The 16,486-nt window shown below is 41.3% G+C and overlaps 1 protein-coding gene and 1 long non-coding RNA gene across 3 annotated transcripts in view; one reads left to right on the top strand and one right to left on the bottom strand.

Moving 5' to 3' along the window:
• Nucleotides 1-15,296, top strand: part of ADTRP (androgen dependent TFPI regulating protein) — a 30,687-nt gene extending 15,391 nt beyond the window's left edge. Inside the window, exons 4-7 of one of the 2 annotated variants that reach the window (XM_066188209.1) lie at nucleotides 4,319-4,434; nucleotides 8,196-8,347; nucleotides 11,121-11,179; nucleotides 14,172-14,191. In XM_066188209.1, the coding sequence (XP_066044306.1) occupies nucleotides 4,319-4,434; nucleotides 8,196-8,347; nucleotides 11,121-11,155 (303 nt within the window). In that variant the 3' untranslated portion in view covers nucleotides 11,156-11,179; nucleotides 14,172-14,191. Of the gene's footprint in view, nucleotides 1-4,318; nucleotides 4,435-8,195; nucleotides 8,348-11,120; nucleotides 11,180-14,171 lie in introns of both variants that reach the window. The other variant, XM_066188199.1, reaches the window with a different exon arrangement.
• Nucleotides 8,291-11,843, bottom strand: LOC136292467 (uncharacterized). Its single transcript, XR_010721903.1, has 3 exons — nucleotides 11,693-11,843; nucleotides 10,360-10,462; nucleotides 8,291-8,373 (listed from the first exon to the last, which is right to left on the bottom strand). It is a non-coding gene; the product is annotated as an uncharacterized lncRNA (long non-coding RNA).
• Nucleotides 15,297-16,486: the final 1,190 nt, after the last annotated feature.

The raw sequence follows: 16,486 nt of genomic DNA, 5'->3' as shown, positions 1-16,486 counted from the left end.
AATGACTGCCAAAAAAGAGACACAAAGGATTTTAAAATTGAGTGTTTGGTAGCAGAATTCAGGCTAAAAGTGTGATTAGTAAATGTCTCTGATAATTTTAAAAGTCCCATCACTTTTACCTCTTCACAATACAAAGAAATAAAAAAAATTCTGCTTTTGCAAAATTTGTAAGCTGAAAGCTTTCCTCAACAAACAGAGGTTGTTAGATTAATATTTCAAAGAACATAAAAATAAGTACCAATGGGATCCCTGCCAGGAGTAGGGAAAAGCTCTCTGGTTCAGTTTGGTTCATTGATAGCCTGATCAGTACACACAGCTATTGTTTTAGCCTCTTTTTCTTACCTTGGAGTGAAATAGGGTTTTTTTTTCCCCTCCCTCTGTGATAATTATTTTTGACAGTTTCACTGTTTATATATGAAACTGAGAAGCTGTTAATTGAAATAAAAAATGAGTCACTGTTTCCAGCAAGTTTTGCCAATGTTTTGATCTGTGTCAATCTGAGCTTAATTATTAAGTTTTCTTTAAAGGAAGAGGCAAAACTGTATATTTTAATTTGGCCCCATACAAACACTGTGCTCCTCAGACATACATCAGTTTAAGAATGTGAAAACGCTGCTAAGTAGGATTGAAAATACATTTAATGACTATGCACCAGAGACCTATGATTAAAAACAATGCGGATGAGAAAATGCATCTCTTTTTTCATCCTTTCGTTGTTTTGGGTTTGGGGTTTGGTTTTTTTTTAGAGAAGGATATGAGAAGCCTTTATAGCCTTTCAGCAGATCTGATTAACCATGATACATGGTCTATCACTAATGATGTTGCCAAAGTCAACGTCTCTGGGCTGTGAGAGGGAAATCATGTGGAAAGTCAACTGTGTGTCGTAGGCAAAGGGCAGGCTCTACAGCCCGTAGCCATCCACACATTCCCCTGTTGTCTGCTCTACAAATACACATCTGCTGTCAGAAACTTGCTGGGGTATGCGAGAGAAATTCCTCTGTGATTTTACTGTTAATGCAGAAATTCAGCTTGGCAGAAAGAGACTCTGGGATAGCAGAGGTGCAAGGGAAGATTTTCCCACATGTTTACGAGCCTGGGATGTATGTGTACATGAGAAGGAATTGGGGGCCAGAGGGGAAAAATGAAAAAAAAAAAAAAAACAACAAACCTTTGTATCCACAAAGGAAAAATAATACAATTTTTAAAAATCATCCTGGGGGTGCTCAAGGAAGCTGAAAACTGTTGTAGAAATCTGTCTCAAGAGGGTATTTTCACAGCAAATTTAAATGACTCTACAAAAACCCCACATCTAGTTAATATACATGGCAAAATATATTTTAAAAGATGCAATTATCTGAACGGAAACACAGCACACAGTCATTGGCCAGTGACACCACTGAACTTGGAAGAGAGCAACTTGCAGCTTTCCTATGCCACAACAAATTTCTTCCTTTTTCTTTTTGAGTTTGTTTTTCCAAATCAGGCTAGCTCCAAGACCTTTAAGAAACTGCAAAACAAGAGGCAGACAGTCCCACTCCTGAATGCTTTTGCTGTCCTTGGACATGGAAACACTCTTACAAGCACAGGAAAGCTCGTAGAATCAGGAAGAGCAGAAATTTCAACCTATCTCTTCCACTAAACTCCTGGCTGTTCCCAGAAGCAGCCAAATTTTCCAGTTTTGCCAGTAACTTTCAAGCTTCTATTGATTTATAGGCCCCTGAGTGTTTCCTCTAACTCCTATGTAAGTGGAGGAGCCTGAAAAAAATGAGTAGTAAAGCATATTAGCCTTTTCTAAAGCAGCACAGACTAAAAAGCAGATCTCCCAGCAATCTTTGACAGGCACTACCAGCCTACTGCTCAGCAGTAGTGCCAATGCACAGCGTGTTGGAGCAGCAGGTTGCCCCTCACCACCCCCAGCCTCTTTCTGTGACTGTATCCTGCTGTCCACACGTTGTCTGTGTGCTGCTGGAGCAAATGTGCTTCCCAGCACGAAGCTACATCTCTCCTGTGGAACACTGAGCCACTCACCCCTGGTCGTGGACATGATGAACATGGAACCCTTGCCCATCACAGTCATCACTGCATCAATCTCTTAGGCCTTTGAAACTCCTCATTTTCCTCTCCTCTCTAGATGCAACAACACATTCAGTGCATTCACAATTTCTATGCCTGCCTTTGGGGTGCTTCACCATTCATACTTTCTGGCTCTTTGTGCTGCTCTTTCCTGGGCATGCTCCAAAATACCTATCAAAATGAGGTGCTCTAAATCAGCGTGCCAGCCAAAGGCTTAGGCTAAAGCCTAAAAATGAGGACAAGGTGCAGGTTTTCCATCACTACTGCCTTGCCATGGGCATTTTGGATTTTGTTCAAGGACAAACTATTGTTCAACTATGGAAAATAAACCCTTAAATCTTTTTGAAAGCAGCTTAACACATAGATTTATGACTAAAAGAAGTTACAGGGATTATATATGAAAACTGTGTGCACTGAAGATATTTTTCTGGTTAAATGAATCCAGGAATCACTTGTACTGATATGAGACCTCTGCAATCAACCAAGCAGGTTGTAGAGCTGAAGAATATCTTTGTGAAACAGAACAGAAGAAAATCCCAGTGCCAATGACTGAGAAGAACTGGAACATCAAAGAAGTATTTTCTGTCGTTCGTCTCTGGAAAAGGATAACTGAGGTGGAATGGTTATTTTGATAGAAGGATAGCCAGGAACGAATAGCAGCTCCTGGGTGTGGTAGGAGGGCTGAGGGAGGATACTCAGCTTCCAGGGAGTGGTCACTAGGAAGCAGCAGACAAAAGTGCATGTCCATCTCTTAAACAAATAGCTAAATACATTATACTGTTTATAGCTCACTGTGCATTTAAAGAATTCAATGTGTATTTTTCACAACATATAGCATAAATATATGGCGATAAAACTTTGACACCATATTACCATATCAGATACTGACAACAGTTTCTGAAAAACACATAGATTAAAAATGTTAGAACCACTTCCTTGGGACAAGAGTAATCTTCATACCATACACCCAGCAGGTTATGCCTTTAGGGAGAAAGACAAAAGAAATCCCTTAGTTTGACTTCTTTTTTCTATTTAAAAGTCTATCTATCTTTCTCTGTTGCCCTCCTCCCATACCTCCCCCATCTACCCATGAAACTACTTACATAATTAACAGGAATTTAACCACCTAATCAGCTACAGTTGTTGCTAGAGTTTTCTTCTGCTGCATTTCATTGACTAGTTTTGCTTTGTTGCTCACTAATGTTGTTTAAGCCATCTGTCCTAGGTATTGCAATTCAAAGTTATTGTTTGCTTGCACAGATAATACAACATTTTCAGTAGGGAAATTTCCCCCAGGCAAATTATTTTCTGAAATTATTACAAATCAGTCAAAAATCTGAAGCATTACCATCTCATGAATCCCTGCATTGGCCATTTAACATCTGAGCCCAGAAGGCTTTCTGCTGTGCTCCCAACATCCCCATGGTGAGGAGCATCCCTCTTGGAGGCAGCTCCTCACCACAGAACAGTCAGTGCCACCAAACCATCTGCCCAGAGCTCAAAATCCTCCATGCTCACACAGTTATCATTAAAGTCCCTGAAACTGAAGCTACAATCCAAACTCTTCAACAAGGAAAAAAAAAAAAAAAAAAAAAAGAAAAAAAAAAAGAGTAGAAAAACACATTTCTCCATCAATTTAACTCCTTTCTGATTCTGGGCTAAACTTGTTTGAAGTTCCTTCATCACCTTCAATCACAGCTAACTGAAGCCTCCTGTATGTTTACAACCCCATTTTTCCATTTACAAAGGGAAGCACTACACACTGGGATTGCACTGGAGCAAGTAATAAATTACACTATATAAAATACAATAATGACTAGAAGAGAACATGAAGGCAATTCAGCAATTGCTTATTTAGTTCAGCAATTGCTTAGTGAGTTCAAGGAGCACTCTTCTGACATACTCAGCCGCACATAATGTTAGAGTTCAATATCTTTTGTACTCTAATGGGAATTATAAAAAAAATATTGTATTACAAAATGCAAAAGGAGAGCTCACCTATTATAAACATAGACCATGCTACAGGCAAACCTCATTTTTACATCATATTAACAAGGAGATTTTTGTACTTATTACTCTAGGGGTACTTCATTGTTAAAAATAAAGCATGCACATTTGTATACAATTATACTCACTATTGTTAAATAATTCTTTGCTTCTGAGCAGGTGCCTGAACTTTGTGATTAGCAATGACTGAAGGTGAGGCACTGTGATCTGTCAGTGACAGACTCTCTTTTTCCCTCAGCACACGGCTGTATTGCCATTTGCTCTCCTGGAAATCCTTGCCTTGCCGCATCGTTACCCAGCAAAGAAGAAGGGATTGATCCTACTGGGATTTGTTGCTTTTCTGTATATCAGTTGGTAAGGATTTAAGTATTTTTCTTCAAGTAAATCTACTTTTTAAAATAAGGCCAAATGCTGTATTTTAGATATAAAGTTCCCACCCAGACACATGGAGGACAGCAGTCTTTTGTGTGGAGAAATTGTTTAGACTTCAGCTCAGATGCATGAAAACTATTTGCAAATGTAAACAAGGCAGGTTTCTTCAAACACAATAGAGGTCCTGAGACCTTACATAATGTCTCCTGCTCTTATAAGGCCTCTTATAGGAAAGTAATTAAATTGCCATAAACTCAGGGATAATTTGAGTAATTTCTTCTGGGCTGGAGTTTTTACTTCTACTGGTGCCTTCAAATTTACCTCCACTTTCTGTCCTGCTCACTGCAAAACCACCAAATCCCTAAAGGTCTGGGGGTCATGGGAGCAGGAGAAGAGTAAAACTTAGTTTAGTGTTTGGCAGGGACACGTGGCTGGTTTTACAAACTTGAGACAGAAAAGGATAATCAGAGCCAGGTGCAAACTGGTGGGAAGTGAGGAGGCATCAGCCCCACCACCACCTCCCACTCCACCAGTGGGCACTGCCCACATTTCCAGCAATGCACCAGTTGATTCCCCAACCTGTTGGAGAATGATCTTGAGAGAATAAACTATATCTGATCAGCACCTCCCACAGCTCATAGCCATCTGTCCACCTGCTGTGTGTGTGTAATGTACCCCTGGAGAGCGTTTGCTCATTGCATCCTGGCTGCAGTGCCGGGATATGGAGGCACTGCCACCCCATGTAACCATGGGCACCTGCCAACACTTCAAAGCTCTCAGAGGATGCCAGCTCAGGAAGGGGGTGTATCATTTCAGGGTATGCTGTGATACAGCTTTCCAGAGCTGAGGAAATATCCAGGGTCTAGGGTGAAGAATACAGAACACCTGTATAGCAACAAGAGGATACTGGTCAGCAAGGAAGCTACTTGTCCTAATGCAGACTTCTGAGAAGTCACTGGAACTATGAGGAAACCCTTCCTTCCCATTCCCACTCACCAGTGCTCACTCTCAGCTAGAGACCATCTTCAGCCCAGAGAGCAAAAATCTGAAATAGAAAACAAACTGTTCAGATGAAACACTGGAGCAACTTGAAACCCATCAGAGTGCCTGTGGAAACAGGGGGCTTCACTGATACATTACATAAGCAAATTAGGAGCCATTTATTCTAATCCAGCCCAGAGCCTAATAGGATTACGACCATGGCTTCCTAAATTCGTTTTCTATGTTCTGATTCCTTTTCTATGTTCTGATTCACCCAGTTGCTTAACACCAGCTTTGTTTTGCTTGTCTTATGACAACATTTGGGTTTTACGGTCTTTGAGACCAGACTGCTCTTACAGCCATGTGAGCCACACTTTCCTCTAAAATCCCTATCAGCTGAGCAATTTCATCCCTCAGGAGACATCGCTCATATCAGGACCTGAATCCACACTGAAGGATGAAGATCAACACAAGCATCAACACATTGAGCCCTCCCAGTATCTTCTGGAAGTTGGTGCTGTGTTGTGTTGCCAGGGTCCTGAGTGGAAGGTGGTCCTTTAGAGTGCTTGTCCCCTGTGTGCCAGGGCCCTGATGACTGGATAAAAGATTCTAGGATGTCAATACAGTTTTCAAATCAGCAAGGAACCCCCTAACTGCTTTCTTTTTGCCTCCACCTCGTGGTTCCCTGCAAACCACAGACAACAGCTTTCAACCAACAGAAAAATTTTCTGGCCTGTACACCAAAATCTCAACACATGAACATATTTTACTGTTGGTGCTACAACCTGGTGATTTAATAGCCCCAGTTGGGCACCATATGTTTCATAAGCAACAGAGTCCTTCCTCCAAGCCTCTTCTTGGACTGTCACTGCCATCGTTGCAATGCTGATGGGCTGAGAAGTGACTGGTCCCTCTGAGGCAGCAGAGAAACTGAGCAGCCACATCTCACACCAGACACCTGCCTCTGAGCAGGGTGTCACTGTGGCTCTAAACACCCTGCACAGTCATTTATTTAGGTTTGAAAATAAGGGTTGGAGTGCTTCATATAGGACACACCATCTGGCCAAATAGCATGAAGATAATCTAGTTCCTCATTATATAAAAGAAAGGTGGTTGTCACTCTCTGTTTTACTGTTGGAGATACAATATGAAAAGAGGAGTCCTGTGCAGTGAAGAACACGTGCTGACATTTGCACAGGCTACACTTAGCACCTGGACTTCAGTGTTTCTGCTCAGCCTCTCAGGGGCCTTTCCTGCAGGCTATTTTTTATTTTTTATTTTTTTAATCACTTAGGTGTTTCACAGCTCTGTTTGTTAGATGAAAGAATCTTGAATCATGAAAAGGAGTCCCTACCGTTAAATATTTCCATGTTCAGTCCAGACAGATCTACTATCAATCCCCTCCATTTCTCCACTCTATCCCTTAGGTGAGGACAGTAAATCTTAATTTACAGGCAAGACAAAAAAGCACCTTTTTATGCCCTGCTCCTTCCTTCTTTTACTAGAGAAAGGAAGAAGCATCTTTTTAGCCTTTTTTTTTTTCCTCCTTAGCATTCTCCCATTCCTCAGTGTCATGACATAGTTTCAGGATAGTGTGGCAGCCCATTTGTCACTTCTCTTTGAGTCATGATGTTCAGTGTGAGATAGCAGGCTGGGTGCCATCAGAAAAAATTGTGGTTGCATTCCCATGTTAGCACATTCCAGGTGGTGGAAAGTATGGCATAATCCTCAGATATGGTTTTTTAATAAATAATTAAATCTTTTATTACCATTTGGACCCAAAAGTTAGTTTTAGGGAAGTACTGTCCTTGTTTAAATGGCACATCCTGATAACGATCAATTAGGACTTACCCTATTTCTTAAGTTCTTTACATAATCAATACAAATAAAAATAATTTATTCACAAAAACGTTCACAGAAAAGTATTTTTTCCTATATTAACATATAAAGATCACTTTTATATTCTTAAGTTCAGCTATTCTTTACCAACTACTCTTATGAGCCATAAACAATGCATATATTACCAGCGAACTGACATACACTACAAGATATTTTCTGGAAGAATAAAAAAAGGCACAATCAGAAGAAACCCTATAAAGCAGGCATATTAATCCTCTTCCTTTTTCTTCTTTTCCAAACCACACTTTGCAAACAGTTCTGCCACAAAAGGTTGAAGCAGCCACATCTGTTTCCCACCTAACTATTCCTCTTCTGTTCTTTCTCTTACAAAAGAAAAGGTGCTGGAGAATTCCCCTTGCCCTCTCATCTCCTGAATACTTCTTTCCACTCCTCAAAACAGTGGTCAACAGCAGAAGGATTGAGACAGGGAGGAACAGCTCTGCATCTTCACAGATTCTAGGGATCTGGATAGGGGCTGGAAAGCTGTTGTATCTAAAGAGCAAACATATGTGAGAGCTTATTTGAATAAGCTTCACTTACCATAGCCAAGTGCATATCCCTGATCCTGAACATTTTGCTATTTTACTGTGCTTTTACTGCTGTTAATAGCCAATGCCACCAGGGTGACAGCTGAATATTGTGTACATTTCAACCTGCACTGAAACTCATTCAATTTAGCACTGGCTCAAGTGTACTTCACAGCAAATAGTCCAAGTGCCAAGGAGATGTATTGACAGCTGAGCTAATTTTCTCTGTATCAAGCCTGTTTTGATAACTCAGCCCCTCAGGAGTTGGAAATTTTGAAGTGGTTCTTCTAACTAAATGGTCCTAACCAAAGGTAATTTCTCTCTTTCCTTGCCTAGGGTCCTGTGGATTTATTCTGTAACGGGAGAGTGGGTATATCCTCTCTTTGCTTTGTTCAGCCCCCCTGGGCTAGCAGCCTTTTTTGCCGGTAGCCTTGCCATCATCGTCTCCTTCTACAACTTCGGAGAGTTCCTCAACCGTATGATATGGGGTCAGTCCAAGTTTTCCTCATTATTTCTATGTATATGAAAAAAAAAACAAACCCTAAAATTAATTGCTGTGATTGTCCAGGAAGACAGGGAGAGGAAGGGGGCATGAGTACACTGGGGAAGGTGCTGGGGTGGTGGTATTTGGGTGTCAGATAGTGATTGTTGGGTCCCACCCATGTGCTAACAAATAGAGAACAAATTGGAGCAAGGATCCCAACTTTACCAGACAAAGATTGGATCAGCTTCCTCTATTTTGGCTCAAGAAGCACCTCTTACCAGCATAATCACTGGATTGTGAATTCCTGCTCAAAGAAGCGTCCAGAGAAGCCACATGTCTTGGGTTAAAACTCTTACACCTGCATCACATGTTGTTTGTCAGACTAGGGAATAGCAGTGTTTGCTGCAAATTTACAGGAATGCATTTGTGTGACCAAGCGAAAGCACTGCGGCAGCAGCTCCATGACTAAAACAGCACTTTGGAAAGGTTTACAAACTGTTGAGAATTTTTCCCTTCTGCTTTGGTAGTGGTATAAGCAGTAGTGACCTAAAAATTTAAAAGAAGCTTCCTTGCACATAATGGGCAGTTGCAGGGGAAAAAGAGTAATTTAGGAAAACATATTTAACCAGTGGAAGAAAGAGAGAACTGAGGAAGCACCTTTGGGGGTTTGGCATGGGATACTATTATTATTATTGTTTCTATCATTATTATTCCTTTGGTTTCCTCTCCTTTTTCATTCAAGATTGAATTTTTGAGGATGAAAGTGTTTGTCAGGAAAATGTGTGTATTTTATTTAGGACAAATGTGTGAACATTTGCAATTTCTTAAACTAGCTTTCTGATGAAAGAAAAATCATTGCAAAAACACCTCTGAAAATAAATAAGACAACCTCCCTCTGTTCTCAGGGAACATTTGATGCCTGATCCATTTTGCAAAGTCTCACATGCCTGTCAAGCCAAAGTAGAGTGTCTGTAGCTAGTCTCTCACCATCCGTACTCAGCTAACTAAAAGCAGCAGATTGGCTTTCAAATGTGCTGAATAACCAACTTCACCACTTGCTACCTTTGCAAGCAAGATGCTTGCTCTACATGTCCATGTTTGGAGATTTTGGCCACATTCTGTTCTGCATAAACATAATATGAGATGAGGATTGCTGGTAAATGGAAACAGATATGCAGCCTTTCTGCACTAGCTCTGGTTTAGGATGCATCACATAAATAGTAACTGTTACCAATCAAAGAGTGCACCATCACTACATGATAGCATAAGTCTTTATATGAGATATCTAATACATATACGTATCAGATTTTTTTCATCACTGAGTACATATTAGTAATTTTAGGCCTAGAGTATGCCTGCTGCCTAAGCTGGAGATAATCAGAATTAAAATAATTTGATTTCCAAAGTGTTAACTGATTGGACAAAATGTTGTGCCAAGCAGAGATCAAATTAACTGCAAAAATTAGATGCATATTCAACAGCTGACTAAAGAAACTGGGGCAAGCACTCTACTGTGCACACAGAGAGGCTGAAAAGCACCCCAGTTGTGGTGGCATGAATGTAACCTCAGAGTATGTATATAAACAATACACAATATTCTCCATTGATATCTGGTGTGCTCTTGCAATCCCTGGAGGCCTCATCTGTGTGGTGGGTCTGCCTCTCCATGTATAGTTGGTATTTTTCAAAGGAGCCACAAAATCCTGGCCTTAACAATTACATGGTGTTTTCATCCATGTGCAAGACACTTTCCTTGAGTTACAGTTCCCCATGTTGGTGCCAAGTGTTTTTCTTGATCCACTTCCCAGCTGTGTTCACCCAACAGAAGAGTAGGACTTCCTTAAGCTGGTATCAATAATGAAGGCCCAATATGCCTTGAAAGATAGCCACAGGGAAGCTATTCCAAATTATAGTGTGCCAGAGTTTTAATATATTGCTGACTGAGACAAATTTTTGGTTCAGCATTGCCAGAGAAAAAAGAGCTGCAAACTGAATGAAGACCCCATTCCAACATACCTTTGTTCCCACAGCAAAAAGGCTCCATGCACTTTTTTTCATCTCACCCTTTCCTGTCTCTCCTTTTCATCACAGTAAGGCAGAGGATGCAGTGGAAATGATCCTGCAGAAAACAAACAACAAAACCAAACCCAAAGCCAACCCCCCACACAAGGCAAAACAATCAGTAGCGGAAGACAACAGACCTCTTCATCTTTCCATACTCTCCACCCTCCACCTTCGTCTTCCCTAAAAGACAAAGTACATGGAAGGGCACTTTTGATTTCTCTTTTGCTTCCTCCTCATTCCCCAAAGGCAGTTTGGGTTACAGGTTAATGCAGGAATCTACTAGGTTCCTATAGGCACATCTGAAAACACCTTGATTAATAAAACCTACAGCCACCAAACAATTAGACCTGATGCTGGTGAGATATGACAAGGCAGAGCTCTCTGACTGGGCTGCTGGCACCAGGATTCTCCCCAAAGGAAAAAAATACGGGGCTATTGCTCCTTTTTATTTCTTTCCCACTTGAATGAAGAACGCTTGCCCAGATGTGTTTGTTCAAAGGTGTGAGAAGCGATTAACAAACAGCTCTGCCAGAGTGGCAAGCCTGGCTCCCTTCTGGACTTGCATCCTGTGGCAGACATAGGCTGCTAACGAAGCTTGTTCCACAGCACACCATGCTTCATATGGGCTTTTCCCCACTCCTTATAATGCTAGGCCATTATTATTTTTTCCTAAAACCAGCTACATTAATATTTACTCTTTTTCACACTTAAAGGTATATTTAGTTCCAACTTATTCCGAAGTCCATAAATGTCAGCTTCCAGCTTCAAGCAAGTAAGTGTTAAATCTACATCCTGTGCTTGACCAAAAAGATGCAGTATTATTTCTGAGAGCTGGAAAATCCAGGCTGTAGAATAATTGAACCTTTTTTTTTCCTTTTCAGGATGCCAGACCCTAAATTCATTTCATTATTTATAGACAAACTGTTTCATACAGTATTGGAGGTTTTAAAAATGTATTATCTCTCATGTGCCTCTCCTCTCCCTCCCCTTGCACAGTTGGATTGGTGGTAACTAAGGCAACCCAGCTGCACAGCCTGAGAGGCACAGAAAATAGTACCAGTAATGACTTCTTTTTGTTTTAAATCCCAGAGTTTCTAGAGTACCAGACAATGTTGAGCAATAGAGAAACTCCAAAGAGGATAATTTGAAACAATGAGCTGATTCTTTTACTGCCATAAATTTACCTCAGCCAAGAACTTGGCTGCAGGGTCTGAGTACCAAAGATGAACCGTGTGATAGTTTCTCCCGTTCCTGATGGGTGGAAAACATCACACAGGCAACTGACCTCATGTTTCTTCGACCAGTCAAAGTAGAATCCTCAAAAATAAAGCAAAGCAGTGCTCGCTTGGGGTTTGATCTTGTTGGGACAATCAGATCCTTGGGAGAAATTTGGATCAAAGTTCTCCACATCAGACAGAGCAGCCTTTCAAGTGAGGTCTCTTATCTAAAACCAGCATTTGAAGATGGAGCACATTCATTTGTCTTCCATCTAACACATCTGAAAAAACCCCAAAATAACATTCATCACCTGCTTCATTTCAATGCTCTGAAAGGCAGCTGGAGAGGAGCTATAGCTAGCAACAGCTTGCTCCACCAGTGATTGAAAAACCTCCTGAGGGACACCTGGCAAACAACTTGCAAGATTTTGTGAGTCCAAGGCCTCTCTCAGAGAAATGCTTCTTCCCAGGTGGTGGAACTGTCCTTTGGGAGAGAAACAGGGAGGAAAGGAGGCTGATTGTTGGAGTGGGCAGCAGCTCCAACAGCAGCAGACCCACCTGGATGCTTGTTGTACTCTAGAAGGGAAAGCTTTGGCCAGCCGTTGGCTGAGGAACACTGTCAGGGGCAAAACAAAAATTAAAGATATTATAATGCAAGAGATAAGGGAGCACAACCAGAATAAGAGCCATTGCTCTGAGAAAAAAGAGAAAACTTATGGTGGAAAAACTTTTGCATGCTCAGTGCAGAGATGGATGCGCTCTTCCAGATCTTCTATGAGCTCTTAAATATCTCCGGAAGACATTGCTGAAACCTACTTACCTAAGGCTGAAATAAAGTTAAACAACAATCTTCTCTTGAGCCTGTTTTTCCACTTTTTTTGGAAGTACTTTTGCATTCAATGCATTTTCCAGAATCATACAACATATTTTCACAACTGATTATTTTCCCTGAGTTTTATTTTTGTATTTATGGGCTTTTGAAACCAAGCTCCCTTAATACCCTGTAGCCTTGGGAAATCCGGCCTATGTGGCAGCTCACAAATCTGTGCAATACAAAGCAATACTATAATAAGATTGAATTCTTGATGCTGTCATTATTACGAGCAGCTGTTGAGATTGCAGAAACCCGAATGGCAAGTAAAGGGATGCGAAGGGCAACTGTGCGGGGTATGAAGCCCTGCTACCATTGCACTGGTACAGGCTTATCAACAGCAGTTTTTGTATGAATGTTAAGATGCTGATGTTCTGCACGTAGTTATTACTCCAGACACAGGTTCTACCCTTTGTTATTACAGTATACAGGAGGGATTTTTTAACTGAGATTCCTTTCCAGAGGATCTGTTGTATCATGCCTTTAAAAACAAAGACTAAGAGTCCAGAGTCCATCTATTCCTTTCAGTGACCAAACAATGTTTATATCCATAATTTCACTATATTATCGATGATGAATGGAACTCAGATTTTACACAATTTAAATCCCAGAGTTTGCAAACTAAATATGAATATTTACTTTTGACTCATCCATTCATCCTAGTCGTACCACAAACCTGTGATGGCATATTTATGTCCTTCATATTTGTCACTCCCCAAAGCTGCAGTTTATCCCTCAGGCAGAGATGACTGACTGCGTAAAGGAAACCTGCGCTACTTGTCACGAGTCCTATTTTTGGTGATAAGTTTATTTGGTGATCCACTGGAGGCAGACTGGATCAGAACCTCTCACAAACCAGGGCTTACGAATTCATCAGTGGAGGCCAGACATTAACAAGTGCTGGTTAACATGCTGGGCCTGGCCAGCCAGGCTATTTTTTTTTCTTTGTGGTTTGGATTTTTTTCCTCACCCATAAATATTTTGGTCAGGACACCCCAATACAATACAGCAATCAGTGTTTCAGAGCCTCTGAGGTCTATGGACAAGAAAAGATCATTTAAAGGAGTTTCCTGTGAGTGAATGATTGTTGGAGGGGAAGAAAAGAGGCTGAGACAGTGTGTTAGAAAAGGTACCCACAAACAGTTGATTATTGCCACACTGGGTGCTCCACAGTAGCACAGTAACTGGTGCTTCAGAAAGCTGTGGGATTTCAGTAGGTCCTGTGCTGTCCTGACCAGACATGTGGATCCTCCAGATACCCCAAGTGCAGGGATTACTCCTCTGCTGCCCTTCCAGACAAGCTTTATTTTTAAAGCTTTCCACATACTCTTACAACAAGCTAGGTTTGGTGGCAGATACTTTCTCCCACTGGCAAAGCACCATTATTCTCGATGGGTGTGGCCCATGTCAGATTTCAAATAATTCCTCAATCGCTGAGTAACCTCTAATTTGCTGGGGACATCCCAGGCTCATTTGACTTCTGCAGCACTTAAGCATTAGCAGCTGGTCCAAGACATGCAGTTTACTCCCACTCCCAAATGGGAAGAGTCCCCTGGGGATACTCGGAAGCTGGGGCCAGTTTCACACCCTCCTCATGCCTGATGCGTGAAAGGACTTCTCTGTTGTGCCTTCCCCCTCACACCCCAAATAATGTCTTCTCCTCTGTGTCCAAACAGGAGATTCGATAGTAATACTGGACCACAAGTGGAAAGGCAAGTGAATCCTCCTCTTGAAGACAAACAACTTCTCCATGAATGCTGAAGCTGTGAAGTAGAGGAAAATAAATGCAGCTGTGATAAATCCTTTCTCCAATGCATTGCAGCTTCTGGTGAAGCCATTATGACATCAGACATATGGAAAACTGGTGGAAAATATGAAATGTTTGCCTCTTTCATGATAACTCTGCAACTGCTATGAATAAGAAAATTGTGTTGATCTGTTTACACAGATTTCTCATCTCTTGCACAACGTATGTGAGGATGTGTCCATGGTCAAAAGCTGTCACTGGTAAATGCACTCCCTCATGAGCCTCGAACCACTCTGTAAAAGACCTGTGAATGCAAGCCAGCTTGTTTGGATTGCCCTTCATCAAGTCTGGAAAAAATTAAGAGGAGAGATAATTTTAACAGTGCTGTGACTTCCAAGCTAGCTAGATAACAAATTGGGCTAACAAGCACTGTAATTAGAAATGTCTGCTCAGAAAGTTCACTATGAAGCTGAGTTCTCCTAACGAGAAACTTTCTGTAGTATTAATATGCCTAATATCTCCCCTCCATTTTAACAGGAAATCTGAAGGCAACAGTTTCTTCCTTTTTCTTGGTTTCAGTTAATGTCTCAGCAAAAGTAACCTAATTATACTGACTGTATGATTGCTTTGACAGAAAGCATGTTAATTTAAAGCACTGTTTAACATAAAGCTGCCTGCCATATAATTACACTCCATTCACATGTTTACTAATTTTCCTCAATATAGTTGATTTCTGTTATTAGCCTCAACATTTTGTTAACATCCAAAACACTGGAGATCTGCTTTGCAAACTCCAATAAACATGCAAGACTGAGAGTAGCATAAGTGTTCCTTAATGGTCAATGTGAAAAAGAAAAATCTCTCTTATTATTCTTGCATTCAAAGAGGATTTGAAACTAGTTGCAGTACTTAAATGTCTAACTCCATCCTCATTGCCAAAACCCCTTGCTTAGAGCTACTGTGGACGCAGTTCACTGGGGTGTTATTTTCACCTTTCAAATGCTGCTGGAGCTTAGTAAAAACGAAGCACATTGTAAGCTGCCTGTGAGCAATAAAAAGATAATGTGTATACATAAGATTGTTCTTCTCATGTGTTAAGCACCTGATAAAAATTCTAATCTGGGAAGTTAACATGCTAGGCCTAGACTGTAAACTAAGTGAACTCAATGAGAGACGTGCATGCATTCAGTAATTCCCAGCTTATATAGATAACTCACTCCAGCTATCTTTGCAAGGGGAATGTAAGCAATTACACATGCCCACACACAAACACACACCTCCCTCTTTTATTGTTGAAGTTGAAAGATGCTGGTCAAAGGAAATATATCGGAGATAGACAGAAGAAAAAACATGGAGAGAATTAAGGAAGAAGAGAAAGTTATGGAAACTTCCTGTACAGGTTTGTTGGGTATTTTTCTCTCTACCTCTCTTCTTTTTAAATTCTTTTATTTTGTACTGATACTCCAGTACAAACTGTTTAATTGTCATAAACTCAAAATTAAGCCTGGGCCCCAGCACACTGGGATAGGTCCTGCCACTTCCAACCAGAGCAGCCAAATGGCAGACCTCACCCTCAGCTCCTGCTCCAGGAGGTCCTGTTCCAGGGGTACCTTTAGGATCTGATGTGGTGACTGAGCTGCTGGACTACAGGGCTTTGAGGAGAATCATGGGGGAGGCTGTTTATTTCTTTGAAAAGGGCTCAGAAGAGGCACTTCTCTCTGCTACATCCTGTACGGAGAGAAGCTAGATTCCAGTCATGCACTTTGGGAAAGCAATGAGGAATGCCTGTCCCCAAAACACAACTGCTGAGATCTTGGATTTGCTTTGTTCCTTTCTCTCACGTCCACAAAGCCCTGAAAGGAGGAAAATGTGTCATTGCTCACAAAGCAACATTTTCCCTGTGATTTTTCAAAAGGCTTTGCTGAGACACCCTGTGTAAGGATCTGGTCTTGACGACATTTACACCAGATTTCTCTTTCCAGTCCATCAGTCTCTCTCATTTCATTTTAAGTATGCAAAGCCAGTCAGAGTTGTTTATTTATAGCCGGCGATGTTCACGGCTGTATAAATTAGCTGTTATTACTGAATGAGGTGCCCGCCCACTCGCCCAGAGCAGCTGCACAGGAGCCCTTTCATGCTGCTCCACGGAACGCAGCCCCAACGGGGCGGGAAACGACGCTGTTCCAGGCAGACGAAGGGACCACGGCTCAAACCCCTGGGCGAAAAAACAGCAATTAATTTTTT

Source organism: Chamaea fasciata, unplaced genomic scaffold (genome assembly GCF_029207755.1).
Source record: "Chamaea fasciata isolate MVZ Bird 193981 ecotype frontalis unplaced genomic scaffold, bChaFas1.0.hap1 SCAF_1, whole genome shotgun sequence".
Lineage (NCBI taxonomy): Eukaryota > Metazoa > Chordata > Aves > Passeriformes > Sylviidae > Chamaea > Chamaea fasciata.
The sequence above is the reverse complement of the archived record's forward strand: the minus strand, read 5'-3'. Positions and strand labels throughout refer to the sequence as shown.